The 19657-nt window shown below is 43.2% G+C and overlaps 1 protein-coding gene across 4 annotated transcripts in view; it reads left to right on the top strand.

Moving 5' to 3' along the window:
- The window catches only part of CRIM1 (cysteine rich transmembrane BMP regulator 1), a 202468-nt gene that overhangs the window by 86243 nt on the left and 96568 nt on the right, over nt 1-19657 (top strand). For 3 of the 4 annotated variants that reach the window (XM_053587500.1, XM_053587501.1, XM_053587503.1), the window contains exons 3-4: nt 2899-3141; nt 4207-4327. In XM_053587500.1, the coding sequence (XP_053443475.1) occupies nt 2899-3141; nt 4207-4327 (364 nt within the window). The remainder of the gene's footprint in view (nt 1-2898; nt 3142-4206; nt 4328-19657) is intronic. The other variant, XM_053587502.1, reaches the window with a different exon arrangement.

Here is a 19657-nt window from a genome sequence, read left to right on the forward strand (position 1 = left end):
TTCCTGTTTGACCCAGGTGCTTTTGAGTTTAGGTTCTGTAAGTGCCGTGAGACAAGGGTAGCTAAGAGGGAACAGTTCCAGCTAAGTGGGGCTAGTTTCAGCAGAAACTATAACTCTGATCAGGTAAGAAGCTGAGTCCCCAGAAATCAAATTAAGGGCAAGGGCAAGATTGAACACAAACGGCACTGGTGATGCCTGGGACAGGAGGCACATTATTACAGGGAGTATAGTCGGAAGCAGGTGCACCAAGGTTCAAACCCTCACATCACCATGGACTTGTTTGTGTGACCTTGGGCAAATAACTTGACCTTCTTACCCACAGTTTCATCATCTATAAAATGGAGTAAATAATAACTCACCTGCTGGGGTTATTGTGACATGAGCACATGATGTGTGTGTTAATGAAATCTGTTCTTGGAACCAAGGCCATTCAACTTTCCAGTCTTCTTTAAGCGAATTATTGGATATTGGTATGTTGATGGTGGCCTGAAAGCAGGGCAGAGTCCTGCAGCTGAATGTTGCACTTGACTGAGGCACAGGTGCAGGGAAGTAGCATCCATCCAACAGGGAGGGCGGTGTGAATTAAGTCCACGTGAACTGACCATCTGGTCTCATCTCCATCCCCAACACGCCCTCTACCCAGCTGTCTCTCTTTCTACATACTCTTCTTTCCAAATGCCTTTTCAGCCTCCCGTGCCTCCTCCGTCCCCATATAGCCTGCTGTTGCCCAGGATCCCAAAGTCCTTTTGTTTCAAGGAGGGGCCTATTTTCCCAGCTGTCTCCACAGCTCGCCTCCTTACAGCTTCAAGTCTTCACTCAGCCATCAGCTGCTCCATGTCCATTCTGACTAAGCTGTAACCGCCCACCTCCTCCCAAGTACTACAGTTCCCCCTAACTCTGTTGTCTTCTGCCCCATAGCCCTCATCACCCTTCACTACTGTATAATTTGCTTATTTATAATGTTAATTTTTTATTTGCTTTCACCTTCCACTGCCACATAAACTAGCAGGGATAGGGATCTGTTTGTTCTCTTTACTGAGGGCTCGCAGACTGCTGGAACAGCAGGTGCTCCCTGCATATGTTTGAATGAATTTACTGGAACTGTGAGTAGGAGGGATCTCCTATACCAGGGGGTCCTCAAACTTTTTAAACAGGGGGCCAGTTCACTATGCCTCAGACAGTTGGAGGGCCGGACTATAGTTTAAAAAAAAAAAAACTATGAACAAATTCCTATGCACATTGCACATATCTTATTTTGAATTAAAAAAAAAAGGGGGGGAACAAATACAATATTTAAGATGAAGAACAACTAAAGTTAAATCAACAAACTTACCAGTATTTCAATGGGAACTATGGGCCTGCTTTTGGCTAATGAGATAGTCAATGTCTGGTTCCATGTTTGTCACTGCTAGTCGTAACAAGTGATGTAGGTGTGCATCCATTAGTCCCGAGACTGAGAGGAGGAGTTGAGAGACAGAGAGGAGGGGAGTCGGAGAGTGCCGCACACATTCCACACATGTGCACTGTAGCAGGACAGACAGCAGTGGCAAAAACACCCATAGGGCCGGATCAATGTCCTCGGCGGGCCGCATGTGGCCCGCAGGCCGTAGTTTGAGGACCCCTGTCCTATACTATGTCTTAATTAGGACAGAAACAGACAAGCAAGATGAAAGATAGAGCAATTAAGGTAGAAAATGACTAAAGGAACAGGCGTGGCGTTGGAAAGAGATCTCCTTTTGTGATACCAAGATCTGAGTGAACTGGGAAATGAGGAGGCCTGGTTTCTTGCTTTAATTTGACTGCTGACCTTCAGACACTTGACTCTTTCGGGTTATCTACAAAATGAGGAAACTAAACTAGGTGACCTCATGAGTCCAACGCTATCATGTAATTCTGTGTTCGGGTTTTACTTCAGGAAAGACATTTACTTATGGAAATGTATCCCTGTATTACAGGCATCATTTTCACTCACTGTTTCCTGGACTGCCACCAAAGGCCACGGGCTGTGATGATGAACTTTTGGTTCATGTCAGTTTTTCTGCTACGACCTTGTGTTGATATGGGTCTCTTAAAAACTTAAACCACGAAACTGAACTGTGGATTGGGATTCCAGACGCTAATAAGGTTTTGCTGTCCAATCCTAAAATCTTTGGGGAATACCAACCTTGCTGTATTTTTCTCATCTCTAAAATTGAGACATAGCCAATAAATAGTGATCAGCAAACAGCGGTTGGAGAAAGGGGCACAGGTGCGTTTGATGGCTCTTCACTAGTGAAAGAAACACACCAGGTGTCATTTGGGGAAATTATATGGGAATTTGGCTCATTATCCATCTTGTTAGGCTGCCTCATCGTAGAATCATATTATAATCTTAATGAGTTCATCTCAGGGAAACCCAGAGTTTGGAGACACAGATCTTCCACATCGATTGTCTTGCGTGTTGTCTGTAATCCCTAAAGTAGCTATGGTTTATTTGTGGGTCTCTAACTTGGTGTTTTAAATATACACTGTTTACAAAGGGGTAGCCCCTATAACTCTTTTGAATTCACAGATCTTTCAGTTAGTCCCTAACTGTGTCCCGTGTTCAGATTCTCTGTATCATGGACACATCTTCCCTTTGCCTTTCTTCACTTTGGTCCTGACACTAGACCTTGATTGCTCAACACGGGCGAGTGAAAAGACCAATAAGAAGGGAACTCTGGCTCATATTTGGTGTGCTAGACAGGTCGTGGGTGAAGTTTTCATTGTTGGATCAACTAGGTCTGAGGGTTTTCACCCAAATTTCTTTCTCTGCCCTTCTCTTTGGTTAGTAAATAGATCATCAGGACTATCTATACTTCTGACAGAAGTGCCCCACCCTGCCCTGGGCAGAAGCTAAATTCTTTCTCTCCCATTTAGAAGAGAAGCCAGATTGCTCCAAGGCCCGCTGTGAAGTCCAGTTCTCTCCACGTTGTCCAGAAGACTCTGTTCTGATTGAGGGCTATGCTCCTCCCGGGGAATGCTGCCCTTTACCCAGCCGCTGCGTGTGCGACCCGGCCGGCTGCCTGCGCAAAGTCTGCCAGCCGGGATACCTGAACATACTAGTGTCAAAAGCCTCAGGGAAGCCGGGGGAGTGCTGTGACCTGTATGAGTGCAAACCAGGTATGCACGAGCTCGTCTCAGCAGTCCAGCTCCTGTGCGTCAGAGGGTGGCAGGTTCCCCCTGAGCCCCTGGCCTCTCCTTTCACACGAAGATGGTTTGCTCACTCACTAGTGCGCTGCAATTCTGCTGCTTTGGGCTAATGGTGAGCCTGACTTCTGGCCTTCCAGTTAGAAAACCAGAATGATAATCCACTCTGACATAAGTGCCTTCAGAGGGTCGTCTTTCTTTTTTTGTTTCCCTTCAAAGTACACTTGACAGGGGAGGTGGGGTTAAAATTTAAGGTACTATGGACACTTGCTTCATTTCCCCAGTGAAGGTCAGAGCCCACATTTGCAGATATGTCTGCCACTTTAAAGTGTTAACATTTGAAAGCAGTCATCACACATGAAACAGTTGTTTTTAGGTAAATATATGCATCAAAATGCCAAAAGTTTTATAATGCAGGATTCGGCCCCAGTCTTGCCCCTTGCTCCTTCCCCGTCCATCCCGACTTCATGGCATGTGCTGAGTCGTCACTGACTGTCTACTCACCTTCTTTGCGTTTGTTGTCACGTCCCAGATGTTTCTTGCTTTATCTCGTTTCTAACATCCTTGCTCTGACGGAAGCTTTCTCCTGTGGTCTGTGATCACGTCTGGATCATAGTGATTTCCTCTTTGTAAATTTCTAATCACTGGTTAGTTGTTTTTATTTGTTTAGGGGCTTTTTTTTTTTTCTTGTTAGGTAAATGCTTTCAAGCAAAAAAGTCCCTCGTGCATCTCTTGTTCTATCAAAAATACTTCTGGCAGCGCTCAGCAGCCGTGTAACCACTGTTGGTTGAACTCTTTCTGTCTGTATCTCAACTCTTACACTTCTTATCCCCACCTTTTTACTAACATAGAAAATTGGGGGCACATCGACAGTTCTGAGGCATTGACTAAAATAAAACTGCCTGCCTGCAGTAGGACTGGGTTTCTGAGAAGCGGGGAAACTTCGGAAATGTGTCAAGAGCCAGTGTTTCATTTTGGGGACTCCAAGTGGGAATAAACGTAACACTAAGTGGTCCCTCTCTTGTTTGTCTCTTCTAGTTTTCAGCGTGGACTGCAGCACCGTGGAGTGCCCCTCTGTCCAGCAGGCCGTGTGCCCCCTGGACAGCTACGAAACACAAGTCAGACTCACCGCGGACGGCTGCTGTACTCTGCCCACCAGGTTCGTGTGTCACTAGTGTGTCAAGTTCTCTCCCCTGTCTTGTACATAAGCATCATCTGAAGTACAGTTTGGTGCATGCCGTTTGTTTTCCCATGGGAAACCTAATACTTCCCTGTTTCTCTGGAGAAATCACTGAACCGTTACTATTACTTGGTATTTACATACATCTTTCCTCGGATCAAAGCCAGGTGTCCTCAGGTTAAGTCATTAATCCTTATAGATTCTTCCTGTGTGGCTGCTTGTGCACTTTTAAAGGCTGGGAACCGGCCAGGCAAATAAGCCCCTCTGTATGTAGAGAGGGAGGCAGACAGGGAGGTATGTCATAGCAGGCACGTCATTTGATCCTCTACCGTGAATCTTGTAGCTGCTTAAACAACGTGTTCACTGTGATGAAACGCTGCATGCTTCATCCATTACTCCCCAGGGACTCTTGGCATTTGGATGCACACATCTACCCGGACCCATTCCTGGCTGAGGCCAAGGGGAGTCTGAATTAGTATAATGCTTTCTGGGGGTAACAAACACATCTCTCTGTGACTTGGTGGGTGGAAAATGCTACTGTCGTTTTAATCGTAGTAGCAGGGCATTCACTTAGCCATACAGAACTAGGCTTTCTCCAGAACATGAGGAGCTCTGAGTCCCATCCTTTGAGTCCACAAAGCTCCACTGTAGAGCTGGCCTTTGCCACTTCACTTTGGGGAAGACTATGCTTGGAGACGTGGGGTTCACAGTCTGAGTCACCCCCGGCCCCTGTGATACTTACCTACCCCTCTTCTCTGCTGTGACCTCCCCTCCATATTTCACAGGCCCCTAGGTCATCGTTATGACTATTCGTCCTATTTCTTTCAACATTTGCTCTACATTTAATATGAAGAGTTAAAACTGTGCCTTATTTTACTCCATTTCTAACCTCTTCTCCTCCAGTCCCAGTGCCAGGCACCTGGCATCAAGGTTTGTGACCTTAGTAACTGTGTTTATAGAAATTGTTTGATAAGCTCGGAGTACGTGTGGTCCCTAGTTAAGGGAAGTATTAGATCTTTGTCTGTAATTGAAGTAAGCATCCAGAGTTTGTTCTGACGACTGGTCTTTTCTTCTTTCCTCTAATAAGATATGTTAGATCTTTGGCATCTCTTTAGCCTCTGTTCTATCAGAAACCTAGGATTCTCTCAGGCATATCCTTTATGCTATATTATAAAACAGATAGGAAGATTTTTAGGAAGATAACATACTAACAGTGGTGCAGCAACCTTCTTATGACATTAGAATATGATAATTTATGTGGAGATGCTTGGAAAGGGATGAAATACTGCGCAAACATAAGGTATTACCAGTCAGTAAAGAAGACAAATGGAGCCACTAACAGTACCAGATGTCCCTGTAAGGTCTCCCTGAAAAGGAAGGTGGCGCATGATATTGGAGAACCTAATTAATCCAAGTCAGCCAGTTGTTAATGAAGTCCTTTAGGGAGGGGACACTTCTCAGTTCACTGTTACGAATGAATATGGCCCCATCTGCACATGGAAGGCACAGTAGGCTGTGTTTTCAGTCTCTCTAGGGGGTAAAAATGGGTAGGTGGCTACAGGATGACATACTTAGTCTCAGTTTAAGGAAAAAGACTTTGTCACAACTAGTGTTCAGTCGTGAATCCGGCTGCTTCTCGAGGCAGACTGAACTCCCTGGAACCAGATAGATTTCTTTCCGTCTGGATGGCCACCTGCCAGGAATGCTTAGAAGAAATGTTAGATTGGAAAGGAGGGTGAACTAGATGCTTTCCATTTTATCCTCAAGCTTCCAAGAGTCTAGTAAATGTCAACCTTAGGATGGTCATCACTGTATGGATGTAACTTTTGACTTTGGCATCCAGAACTGTAGAATGGCCAGAGTTAAATGAGCCTCTGATGAAGAAATTGAAAACAAGGAGGAGGAAGCCATTCACAGTCCCACTGTAAATCATTTGTAGAGAGGGGATGTGTTCCCACAGCTCTGCAGTTTCCTGGTTTCAGAGTCAGTAAGCCGTCCTTCTCCCCCACCCCTGCTGTACACGCAGCTTGTTTCCCCTGCGTTGGGCCCCACTTAGCTCTGCGTCTCTGCAGCTGCCTCTGCCTGGGTTGCCTTCACCTTCCCCATCCACCTGGGCAGCTCCTCCCTCTTTCAGGACCGTCACCACCTTCTCGGTTCTCGGCCCCTAACAATGGCTTGGATACCCCTCTCTGTTACCTTCATCATAGCACTCTTCATAATAATTCCAGAGAAGTCACTGATTTTTATTTTTGCCAGTCTACTGTATTCTGTGTGATTCTCAAGAAAAGAAAGTATTTTGTAGCCTCTGGTACCTACGTAGAATAGTCACCTACATTTATTTTTGAATGAATAAACAAACAAGTCCACTCTTAGGATGATTTATACATCAAAGAAGAAAAACATAACAAATACTTTTAGTTTCTTATCTTCCTGTCATTGGGTGGTAATATTACTCCTTGTCTCACTCTCTCGAGCCCTTGCACTTTTCCCCCGACCCCCTTCTCTGCAGTCCAGCCCTCCTCCATACTGTAGAAAGCCTCTGTTCTAAACACAGCACTCCTCTCTCACAGTATAGTGTGCCTTTATCTCACCATTCCCCTGTTCTAATACTACTCATACTACGGGACACCAATTAAATTCCACTTTATCCATGAGGTCCTTGTGATTCAACCAACACCCCTCTCATCCCTTAGGAACTCCCAACATACTCTTCCCTATGCCGTCAATTAATCATATGCTTCCATGCTTCGTTATTTAACTGTTAAGTGCATAAAGTCTTGTCCTATCAACTAGAGGATGCTCCAGAGGTCAGGAGTTATGTTGTCTTCTCTTTTCCTGTGTCTTTGTTAATACCAAATCAGCTGGTAAATGCAGAAACACTTAAGGCTGTGGCTTAACCCCATTCAGCCTCGTTCAGCCTGTTAACTGTGTTCCTACTCATCAAGGAGGATGGTAGGCCATACGTTGATGAGACAATAAAAACCCAACCGATTGTATAAAATGGAAATAAAAAGAACAAAGCCTGACATGTCGTAACAGTGGTAGCATTTTAAGAGAAGAAACTACGTACCTTTGTTCTTGTGTGTGAGCCATGTCAAGTGTTCTCCCTCTAAGAGACGTTTTTAGGCATAAAGTAGAACCCTACGGGATATATAAAATCCTATTACAATTATTTGACTGTTACCAGCATATTTGTAAACAGTGTTGTTTAGGACCTGGAGCCATTTGAGAGCAAAGCTAATTATGTGGAGAATTCTGGGAGGAAAGCCCTTTATATTTAGGTCAGAATAAGGTAAAATGTCTGAAACTTTAGCTGTAAAGATTTACCTTATGTGAAACTAACAACCTCATAATACTTTCGTGGACTAGAAAGGGATTTCGTGGACTTAACCTCACTTGTCCTCCCTCCTCGGTCCAATCCAAATGGAATTGTCATTCCCAGTGACTTTTTCACCCATTCAGGCCCCTGAATGACCTGTTTCTATGTGAGCTCGATTTGTGAGTTTTCTCTTGAATTGCATATTTTCAGTTCATTCATTAATCAAACATGAATTGGGTTCTCACGAGTGACAGACACTACTCTCTAGGAAGACGTTGGAAGTATAGATTATTCCTTCTTTCCTTTTTGTATCCCTGCCTTCTGTTCATGGTCCGTTCTTCATTTTCAGCTTTTTTGTGTCTGTTCCCTTAAACTTCATCTTATTTAGACATCATTCTTACATGTGTTATAATGACTTTTAACCATTATTAATTTTTTCTCCCCTTCCTTTGGTTTAGATTTCCAGGGATCCTGCCATTTCTTTTTATCCTTTTCTCTTCTTTTGGCACCAGGGTCTGGTGTGAAATATGCAGTGGCTCATCACACCTCTCAGACGAGGGTGGAAGGGGACGAGCAGTAGTGGCTCTGGGCCTAAGCACTGCAGTGACAAAAAAGGAAAATCAGGACTTCTGTGGGGTTCGCGACACCTTGTGGATGTCTCTGTGTATGGGCATGTGTAAATGCTGCCGTGCATAAGAGAATTTAAACAGAAGTTCGTAAGACAGATACACTAATGCAAATGATGTCTTTGCAGGGAAGGAAAAACAAAACGTCTTTAAGTGACTGGTAGGTACCAGTAACAGTCTCAGCTTAAATGTGTAAAATGCCTTGCTATTTACAAAGCATTTTTACTTTTGTTGTTCTTATTTTATAAACACTCCAACTCCATGAGGAATTTGTAGATGTGGAAATAGAGGTCCAAAGAGTAAGTGACTCATACAAAATCACAAATGCTCCTTGGTACAAAGGACAGAGCAGGTCCAAGGCTTCAACCCAGGTTCTGTGTTTGAAAACCCTGAGCTCTTTTCACTGGAGTCTTTTTGATAACAGAGTTCTGTTGTTTTTAAGTCCAAGAAACATCAATGAGTAAGAATGTATGTCTCACCACCATATTTATTCATCAGCATAGTACATATTAACAGAATACACATTTCAGTTATCCATTGCTGTGTAACGAGCCACCCCAAAAGGAGTAACTGGAGACAGCAAAGGTTTGTTATTTCTCGTGATTCTGTGCGTTGACTGAGTGGTTCTTCCATAGGCAGCTGGCAGGGCGACTGGGGCTGGATGTCCCTCATGTGTCAGGACTAGGGATGGCCTTTCATATGGTTTTTCATCCCGGCCTTCTTCACATGAGGGTAGAAGTGGGAGAAGTAACAGCAAACCTTTCGGAGACTGAGACTTGGAAGTCGCACATCGCTTCCACCACATTCTGTTGTTCAGAGCTGGTCAGAGGATGAACCTTTATTTAAAGGGTGGAAAAGTACACCCCACCTCTGGATAGGAGAAGCTAGATGGGGAAGAATTTGTGGCCATCTTTAATCTGCTATAATCTATATTCAATCAAAATAGGTACTCTTTAGAGCAGGGGTCCTCAAACTGCAGCCCATGAGCCACATGTGGCGGTGTGATTGTATTTGTTCCTGTTTTTTTTTTTTACTTCAAAATAAGATATGTTCAGTGTGCATAGGAATTCGTTCATAGTTGTTTTTCTTTTCTTTTTTTTTTTTTTTTAACTATAGTCTGGCTCTCCAATGGTCTGAGGGACAGTGAACTGGCTCCCTGTTAAAAAAGTTTGAGGACGCCTGCTTTAGAGTCTTCAGATTTCATTTTCTGATTGCAGGAAGTTGGTAAAGCGCTACAGATATGTGTCCCAGAAACTAATGTCCTTTTGCCAGGGGGTTCTGGGTCTTCAGGTATAATTCAGCCAGCCCTGTAGCTGCCGTGCCTGTCCCCTCAGCATCTTCCTTTCTGCTTCCTTGCAGCTGTCAGTCCACCCAGGAGTAGACACAAGACTTGAGAGCCTCTGAGCACCACCCCCAGCTTTAGTTGTCATTTAGCTGACCATTATTTTGAACCCCTCTCCTAAACAAATGTTGTGACTACCTAGTTAAACTAAGCTTTCTCTCATCACACAACAGGGAATGCTGTTTGTTATAACCAGAAAATATGCTTGATGAAACGAGATCAAATTTTAACACAAAAATAAAACTTTTAGAGATGTTGCTGAGAAGCAAAAGGGGAAAATAAAACAAATGCAACAAAATTATTGCCCTCAAAGTATGACATAAGGGCTGGGCATGGTGGTTCACACCTGTAACTCCGGGAGTCCAAGGCAGGAAGATCGCGTGAGCCCAGGAGTCTGAGGTTGCTGTGAGCTATGATGATGGCCCTGGTGTTCTAGCACAGGTGACAGAGTGAGACTGTCAAAAGCAAAAAAAAAGACCTTGCAGAGAAGTTCTCCTTTGTGGTGGCTGATCTTATCTAAGAGAAATGGACCCACCAGGTGTGTCTGGAGGGTAGATCCAGCCTGGACCGTATATCTGAGAGTTCATCTTTTTTCTGTACCCACATTGGCTATTTCTCACAGAGATAGATCCCAATTTTTTCTTTGTACCTGTTATTCTTTGCCTGTCTCCATTGTATGGACCCAATTTTACAGTCTTTACTTTTCCTCTGCAATTTTTCAGCAATATTTCAGACACAGACTTATCAACACAAGTGAGACATTAATTAGTTAAAAATCTAAACAGTATTTATCTTACTTACTCTCACTGCAAGTCACATAAGGTTTTTAAATATCCTATGCAGGGGTGGCCAACCTTTTCTTTTTTTTCCCTCTGCCCCACTGGAAAAATAAAAGTGGTCTTGGGCCCCACACATTAAATACACAAAGACGAAATCTGATTAGCAAAAAAAAGGTCTATGCATACTTTCCATGATTATCTGACACCACAGATAAGCAAAAAAAGTCCTCACAAAGTCAGCAAGCCAGGGACCCACAGCTTGGACACCCCTGCTATGCCTTTTGATCTGTTAAGTAACTTTGTATATTTTTATTAAGAAGATCAATGAACTTTCTATGTTCTTGACAGTCTCCCATTCTGAGTTTATTTTAATGAGATTTGTCCCCAGACTTTTTGTTCTAAAACGCTCTGTTATCAATGTGTATCTATAAATATACCTTTCTTTAAAGTTATTGAGAAGAGTCCAGTGCAGTTATTTTGAGGTAGAAAGAAGTTAAGTCATTGTTTACAGTGTTCAGAAACTTAAAATAGGGATTCTGCTGGGTGCATGCACTGTGGGAGAGCCAGATTCCCAAGCTCCCTCCTGGGTTTTGCCGATCTTTGACCCAAGGGCCTATTTCCCTTTCAGAACCTATATCCAGAGCATTTATATCTCTTGCTTTCTGAGATACTATACTAAAAATTATATTTTATTTGTAAGTTAAGATTTAGGCTTTTTTAAAAACTTTTTTTTTTTTTTGGCTCCAAGGTAATTAAAATGTTTAGATTATCTGTTAGCTAAATTATTGACTAATGTGTGATTTTTGTATTCATTAAGAAATTTAATGGAGCCGGGTGCTGTGGCTCGCACCTGTAATCCCAACACTCTGGGAGGCCAAAGCAGAACAAGCCTGAGCAAGAGTGAGACCCCTATCTCTATTAAAAATAGAAAAACTTGGCGGCTCCTGTGGCTCAAAGGGATAGGGCGCCAGTTCCATATGCTGGAGGTGGTGGGTTCAAACCCAGCCTCGGCCAAAAACCACAAAAATAAATAAATAAATAAATAAATAAATAAAAATAGAAAAACTTGTCTGGGTATTGTGGCAGGTAACTGTAGTCCCAGCCACTCTGGAGGCTGAAGTAAGAGGATGGCTCGAGCCCAAGAGTTGAATGTTGCTGTGAGCTGTGATGCCATAGCCCTCTACCAAGGGCAGCAAAGTGAGACTGTCTCAAAAAAAAAAAAAAATGGAATACATGGAGCATGTGAGACCCTAAGTACCCAGGAGGTAGCTGCATGGCTCTTCCCTTTCATAGATGAAGTGGTGTGGAGACTTGTGAACAGCAGCAGAGCAAAGCTGTGTGGGCACAAAGCCGTGAGCTGCACTGCCCCCTGCGGCCCTGAGTTCAGGCACCATCAGTGCGTCCTAGGCCCACCTACTGGAGACCTAACATTCCCTGTCCTGTACTTTTCTCCCTTTGTTTTTGGACTCCGTAAGCAAAAGTACCTGAAGTAAAACCACTCAGTAGCTAAAGAGTACTCCTCCACAGTTACCTGGTGCTGTTTGGAAAGATGGCCAAAGCCGGAATCCAGACCCATTTCTGCATGAGTTTGGGCAAACCTCTCATGTTATCCAGGTCTGTTTTTTTATCTGGGAAGGAAGGAGGGGAAGAGAGATTACAATTATCTCAAAAATCACTTCTACCTCTAAATTCTTTGATGTGTCTAAATTATTTAGCAAGAAAGGAACCCAAACTGCTGGTGATGGAAGACTCCTGGGGAACAAAGGTGAAGGAAAATTTTAGAAAATTCCAGGACTGAGTAAAAGAGATAAATCGTTTGCGTAGTGATAGGAAAGGGAGGAAGTCCAAGGGAAGTTACAGAAGAATCATGGTTACTTAAAAAAATATTTTTTCTTTAAAAGAAAAAACTTAGGAAATGAAAAATGAAATCACACAACTGCTGGACTAATGACTTAAGCCAGGGTAATCAGAACTGCTTGGATTGTGAAAGCTGGGCAGTAATTCAGTAAAATAGATCACGTTTGGTCTAGTTGAATATTGCTAATTACTTTTTTTTAATCTATAAATATTCCCTATGTAGCAGGAGGAAGGAATATTTGGCCAAAGGCTAAATCCATAAGATAAGGATTTACTCTGTCAAACTGCTTTCTAATAGAATGTGGATATCTCTGCCTGTCAGCCTCTTGGGTCTGTGTGTTAGGGGGAGGGTGACAGGAGCACGGTCCCTAGTGTCCCCACACAGCTGCGTGACCTACATCAGCCCATGCGTGGCTGCTGGCCGCTCCTGGGCCCTTATCTGTATTTGTTTCTCCCCATGAATTGCTACATTACTTTTCCTAAGGTGTCTCTGCCTTCCCTTTCACTCTCTTCATTCAGCTCCTCAATATTGCCTTTTTCTATATTTTACACTTAATTGTGCATACACACCATTATTATGAAAAAGAGTTTTAGTTCTCTGTTCCTAAAATTGGATCAGTCCTTTCTAGGTCTCTTAACACACACAAAAAAAAATCTGAATTAAGTGCCTTGTTTTCCTTGTTTGAAACTCAGTTTTCTTTCTTTCCTGTAAGACATTGACCCTAGAAGGCGATCTCTCACTCATATCCTGTCCTGTTATAACAGCTCGCAACACTGCACATCCAGAAAAGGAAATAAGATGAAAGGAAGGATGATAGTCCCACCGTGTCTAAAAGATGTGTCCCCTATACAGCTCATGACCAGAGGGAAGGTCGTGACTGTCCTTTACATTCACTATTATGACATCTAGAGATAACTTGTGCTCATGTGCTTTAATTCAAAATCATACTGTCAAGAAAATTCATCTTGTTGGTGCTATGTTACATTATGATAATAGAATCTGAGCGGATTGCTAACACTCTGTTTCTTGTGAATAGACATAGACATTTTAAAAAGGAGTTGTCTGAGGTTTCCGAATTCACAGCCTGAAATTGACTCATACCAGATGAGCCTAGCTGAATGGAATCTTTGGCAGGTTATCCTGCCCCTTCAGAAGAACTTGAGTTAAATCAAAACTAATCTTAACTGCATAGCTGCAGTGAGTGAAAGCAAGGTACAGATTTGAAAATGTGTAAATCTGCTAAAATAGCTAAATAATAAAATATTCATGGTGGACCTCACAGAAGACAGAATGCTGGGCTTAGTGTGGGGTGTGGTGATGAATAAAATACGGCCCAAGCTTAAAGGATCTCAACACCTTGAAGATAGGGCTGATGCCGGTTTCAAAAAGGTTCCAGACCTTTGGAAGTTTATAAGAAGGAAACATACACAGAGTAATCTGCCTTCCAGGAAAGAATCAATTAGTAGACTGGCTTTTTTCCAAACTAGAAATCAAGAACCTCCAAAAGTACATAGATTCATTGGACAATGGATGATAGTTTTCCTTATCCCTATTTGGCTGTGGTTTCAAACCTTAAATCATCTGATTCCTTTCCGAGAACTCAGGTTATTTTCTTCTGGTCTGTGACATTGTCTACTTCTAAGACTGAGTAACAGCAACAAGAGTCCTTTAGCATCGTGTTTGCTGAAGTCCTTATCTTTGGGTGGTTGAGCTTTCTAGAGTTCCTCAGTCGACTCCTTATCTCTAGAGCTCTGGTCTCTAATTGTGTTGTTTGAAGCCTTTAGGGGAGGGTGTTGGGCAGGGGAGGTTCACACAGGGTCAAGGGCTGTCCACACAAGGGGCAGCAACCCAGCCAGAGAAAAAGGTCAAATCCAGAAACTTGTCAAGGGCAACTTAGAACTGTCAGGATCATGTTTGAAGCTCAGGGAGCACATTTTTTCTTCTTGGAGACATCAAATAGTGTTTGTCATGTACCTGTATGCTTTAACGTTGTACTTGGCAGCGAAGTTGCTTGTCTCGTGCCTATTCAAGCTAACCAGTAGTAACTGTCCCTGAATACACATTTTTCAAAACGACTTTTATCAAATTAAGAACCTCATACTTGATTATCATGTCCATATGCTCCAAGATACTTCTCAAAGAAGATGGTGCTTAACATTTTTTTTTGTTTGTTTCTTTTTAAGATTGATCTGGTTTGCTAATAGACAGATTTCTCTAGTTCATTTTTTTGTTGTTGTTGTTCACTTTAATTTGGATAATTTCTCCAGCTGCTTTTGGGGGAATAAGTTAAATTATACAATATGTAAAATATGCATTAGCGTACCATAGATTTAAAACATTCCTAACTCTTAACATGCTATCGTGGTAGGATTCTCTTTATTTTTAAACATGCAGAAAAAATTTGGAAATATATTTGAAGCTCTTCTTTCTCAACTAAGAAAAGAACATCTATTCTGTTGCCCTCTGTCACAGTAATTTTTGGCCCAAAAGAGGAAGTCAGCTCATGCCCAAAAAAGCCAGAGTCTATATTAAACTCTTGATGTTTTTAAAACAAAATAATCATAGGAATTCCATGTTATTATTGGACCTATCCCCAGATTGAAGAAAATATGCTTTCCTAGAAGTAAAGCCCTTGCCTACTGGAGATGAACGATCTTCCCAGTAGAGTGTTTGATTCGTCAGTAATACACTTCAGATGTGTGAGCTCTGCACTTCAATTCTAGGGCCTGGTGCCTTTTGCATTTCACTGTGAGTTTGACTTAGTATCTTGTCTTATTTTATGTTTGTTTTATCTTTAAAAATAAACAAGGCTGTCACTGAGTGGCTTACAGTTTGATCTGAGTGGCTGTAGATGTCAGCAGACAGTGTATATGCATGGCCCGCTGGCCCAGACTGAGAGAAAGTAACTAACTGAATTCCGTTAAGACATTCAATGCAGTTCGAAAACAGAATCCATGGCATGGATAATATTGGCCCTTATTTGCTATGTCATCATCTTAACACAGGCAAACAGAAGAATGCCTCTGGACAGTTCTACAAAAATGCTTTGTGATAATAACTTTCACTGCTAATACACAAATCTGAAATGTTAAAGTCCTACCTGTTTTGGAAATACCAAAAGCAAGCCAAATTTCATGGAATATACCTTACTCTCCATTTGCACCTTTGTAAGGTAGATATAAATGATAAGGCTCCTCATCACTGTTGACACAGCTTGCAGGGGGCTCAGGGTCAAAACATTTAACTGTACCCTGTAACCCCAGAGAGTGGAGGCAGCTGGTTGCTCTTGGACTTGCTCAGTTAGTCTGTTGAGAAAGTATCACATAGTCAAGTGCATTGTCAATGATTCTTTTCTGACTTTTTGTTTGAAAAGGAAAGAATCTTCTTGTGACCATGTGATCAAGCTTTGTTTTCCATGGCTAGGTCATGGATTCTTAAGGAGTCTTAAGGCCATTTCCCGAGATATTAGCTTGTAGTCCTCTTCAAGGGAAAGGAGTTATTGTGCCTAGTACAGGGAGATAATGAGCGCTTTCAACTACATTGTATAGACAGTCCACTGCAACAGATCCTCACATCTGAACCTCATAGTGTTCCTGGTTTGTTCAGGAAACAGGTATTTTGAGTGTTAATCATGTGCCAGCTATTGGCTACCTGGCAAGCATAAAATGCAGTCTTCTGCTGTCAAGGAGCATCCAGTCCAGAGGGAAGGCAAACGAGCAGAGGTCGTTTGTTCACAGAGCAAAGAGATACTAAATCCTGTTTGGCAGACTGTCAGATTTGACTTTTGAGCTGGGTCTTTAAGAATGAGTTAGAGTTCAACAGATGGAGAAAGAAAGAAGGACCTTCTAGGCTGTGGCAGTCATTGATTTTTTTGCCTTTAAAGTGTCTTGCAGCTTAAAGTATTAGCATTTATCCCACCTATCTTTATAATTCAAGAAAAATGGAATTCATGACAAGTTGGGTTTTTTTCCCTCAACCATCCATTGCAGGATTATAGCACTTATTTAAGATGTATGGTTTTCTTGTTGCTTCTAGGTAGCAATGCTTCTTGGTATGGTATGTAACGCCTCTAATTACCCAGCCCTGGCATACCTCTTTGGCCATGTCTCTTGCCAGTCTCCACAAAATAGCCTACAATCCTCATCTCAACGCATATTAATATGCTTCAGGTGGGCTGAACCATTTGCTCTAACTACACACCATATTCTTTCTTGCCTCTGTAAATTTAGTAGGTTATTTCCTCCACCTGGAATGCCTTCCCTCCATCCTCTCTCCACTTGAAGGGCACTTCAGAGGCTCCACAAAATAGCCTACAATCCTCATCTCAACGCATATTAATATGCTTCAGGTGGGCTGAACCATTTGCTCTAACTACACACCATATTCTTTCTTGCCTCTGTAAATTTAGTAGGTTATTTCCTCCACCTGGAATGCCTTCCCTCCATCCTCTCTCCACTTGAAGGGCACTTCAGAGGCTGTGCCTGCCCACACCCTACCCCGCGACCACTGTGCCCACATTCACACTTGCACAGGTGCAGAGCTTCAGCAGTTTATCTTTGAGCCTCTTCAGGGGTCCTCAAACTGCGACCTGCGGGCCACATGAGGCAGTGTGATTGTATTTGTTCCGGTTTTGTTTTTTTACTTCAAAATAAGATATGTGCAGTGTGCATAGGAATTTGTTCATAGTTTTGTTTTGTTTTTTAAACTATAGTCCGGCCCTCCATCGGTCTGAGGGACAGTGAATTGGCCTCCTGTTTAAAAAGTTTGAGGACTGCTCTAGATAGAGAAAGCAACATGGAAGACTTACTCCTTGGGGATGTGCTAGGCATGATGAGGGGCATCAGGGTTGCAGGTGTAGACTGGCAGCTAGGGAGTGTGTTTTTCTCCAGCAACCATCTGCAGCTTGGGTCTCTGCACAGAGGAAATAAGTAGGGTGAATCACAATTTGCGTTCGGCAGTGTAGGGGCTAGCTTTGACCAGAAGACATGTTTTCTTTGATGTTTCCCTTTTTTCAAAAACCTCTAAATTAGTCACCAACATTTTAAAAACTGGCATTCTTCACAACATAAAAATGTGGCTTCTCTTGAACAAATGGAAGATACAGCACCGTGGAATTTATGTTTCTGAGTGGAGTGAGTAGCAAGGCCCTCTAAGAGATCAAAAACCCTCTTGGGGTGTCTGCAGTCCAGCCTCCCTCTATTCTTTTAAGATCTCTGCCTGACTCCTCTAGACATTCAAGTTTGCCAGCTGTGGCTTTAAATAACTTGTAACAGGCGTAGAATGTAGATCAAGAGGCAGGAAATACAAAGACATTAGGAAGACAGTAGTTTGAGTGAAACACTACAGCTTTGGGCTGCATTTGTTCAAGAGATGCAGTCAGGAGGAGGCAGACATAGATGTCTCAGTGAGATTGAGGTCTCAGCATGGTGAGTGGGCTGGGGAGAACTGGAAGGATGGACCATGGTGATCAGTGGGCAGGGTGACAGAGAACTGTGGCATAGGAGTGAGTCTCTGAAGCCGACCAGGCGGCAAGGATCACTGGATCCCAAACGATCAAGTGAGACCAGAGGGTTGAAAATGCATTGTCCACGTGGACCCTGAAGCCTCTCAAATCTTAATCACATAAAATAGCTAACAGGTGTCGAGGGCTTCTGTGTTCCAGGCACTGTCCCAGGTGCTATTCATATATTGGTTCATTTAATCCACATAGCAATCATATGACATTTGGGTACTTTAATCCCCCCTACTTCACGTATAATACAGTTGAGGCTTAGAGAGATGAAATAAGTTACCCAAGGTCACATAGCTCCTAAGTGGCCAGAACTTGAGCCCAGGATTGGCTGATGTCAGAGCGCATTCTCCAAACTCCAGACCTCTACCCACTGAGGAATTGGGCAGCAGATGAAGCCGCAGGAAGGGAGGTTTGCGTGTGAGAGGAGAGGAAAGCAACAGTGTGAGAGGAGCCCTTGGCTGCCTTGGAGAAGGTGGAAGTCCTTCCTGGCCCTGTCCAGTAGTGGAGGAGATGGGAAATCATGTCTTCAGGGGAAAGCCAAGTCAGTGTCAGAAACAAAGCAGCGTCTGTGTAGGGATGCGCATTCCCCGAGGACTAGAGACAACTCGTCAGGCACTGTGCACTGATGATGAGGATGAGAGGCTGGGAGTTAATGGCCCACAGGGATCCAGCTCAGGCCTGTGATGGTTCTGGAGGCCTGAGGGAGTGTTGGCAACCCAGCCAGTGGAGGGTGTGCTGGGGTTCCTTGAAGTCTGTCCTTCAGGTGCTCCAAAGATTCAGGTTTTAGGTAGAAGGTCAGTCTAGTCTAGTTCTTCGTGTGCTCCAGGGAGGAGACTGAATAGTCGGTAGCCTGTTATATTCTAATTTGTGATTATTTATCTGACTCTTCCCCAAACCAAATTCCCTAAACTGAGGGCCAGGGTGCTGTGTACCCTCAGCCGTCACCCAGCACAGCACCTGGTGTGTGCACATGGTGCACATTTCCTTATTTCAAATAGGAAATAAGTACATGTTTATGAACAAGCTGATTCCAAGTCCCAAAGCATCTATTCGTAATGCAGTTGGCAATTCCAGGCTCTGAAATGGGAATAACTTACGTTGCAGTATTAAACGTTACTCCCCACGTCTAAGCCCAGTCTTCTCCTTTCCAGAGGGTGATGTGCCAGTTCCCTGCTTTCTCAGTTTTCCTATCCGGCTTTCCCTGCATCTCTCACTGCCATCCTATCCTGCTCTCTAAGGTTGTCCCACCAGCCATGAAAGCAGATGCCTCTGTCTTCCCCCAGACCTAAGGAAGTGAAGGCAGGGAGCCTTCCGTTCCTGGGACTTGGTCAGCTCGCGCTACTCCATACTGAATTGTTGAGCCAGTATGAGTGGTCTGGGATGCCTGCCAGATCCCAGCTCTAACGTTTTCAACAGCAGCCGGGCCCTGGGATTATCTTCCTTTGGTGCTCCTGCCGCTGGGATTGAGTCCCTTCAAAACTGCCCCAACTCTCAGCCAGTCACATCCAGGTGGTAATTTGTGGAAAGTACCACTGCTTTCTCTTCACTACACCTCCTTACTATGGGGCATACCTAGAAGATAAATTTATAATTCTTACAGGAGCCATGTGAACTTAGCACCTTCTATATTCCCATAATTTATACCACTTCTCTTTTCAACTTAGTACCTTAAGACAACTTTCCTGGGTCACATGCCGGCCTTATGGTGCTAACTATAAACACCCAACCCTTGACCAAGCCAGGGAGAAAAGAGCTATTGTGACTCCTTTATTATTATTATTTATTTATTTATTTTTTTTTTTTGAGACAAAGTCTCACTATGTCACCCTTGGTTAGAGTGTTGTGGCATCACAGCTCACAGCAACCTCAAACT

Source organism: Nycticebus coucang, chromosome 4 (genome assembly GCF_027406575.1).
Source record: "Nycticebus coucang isolate mNycCou1 chromosome 4, mNycCou1.pri, whole genome shotgun sequence".
In the NCBI taxonomy this organism is placed as follows: domain Eukaryota; kingdom Metazoa; phylum Chordata; class Mammalia; order Primates; family Lorisidae; genus Nycticebus; species Nycticebus coucang.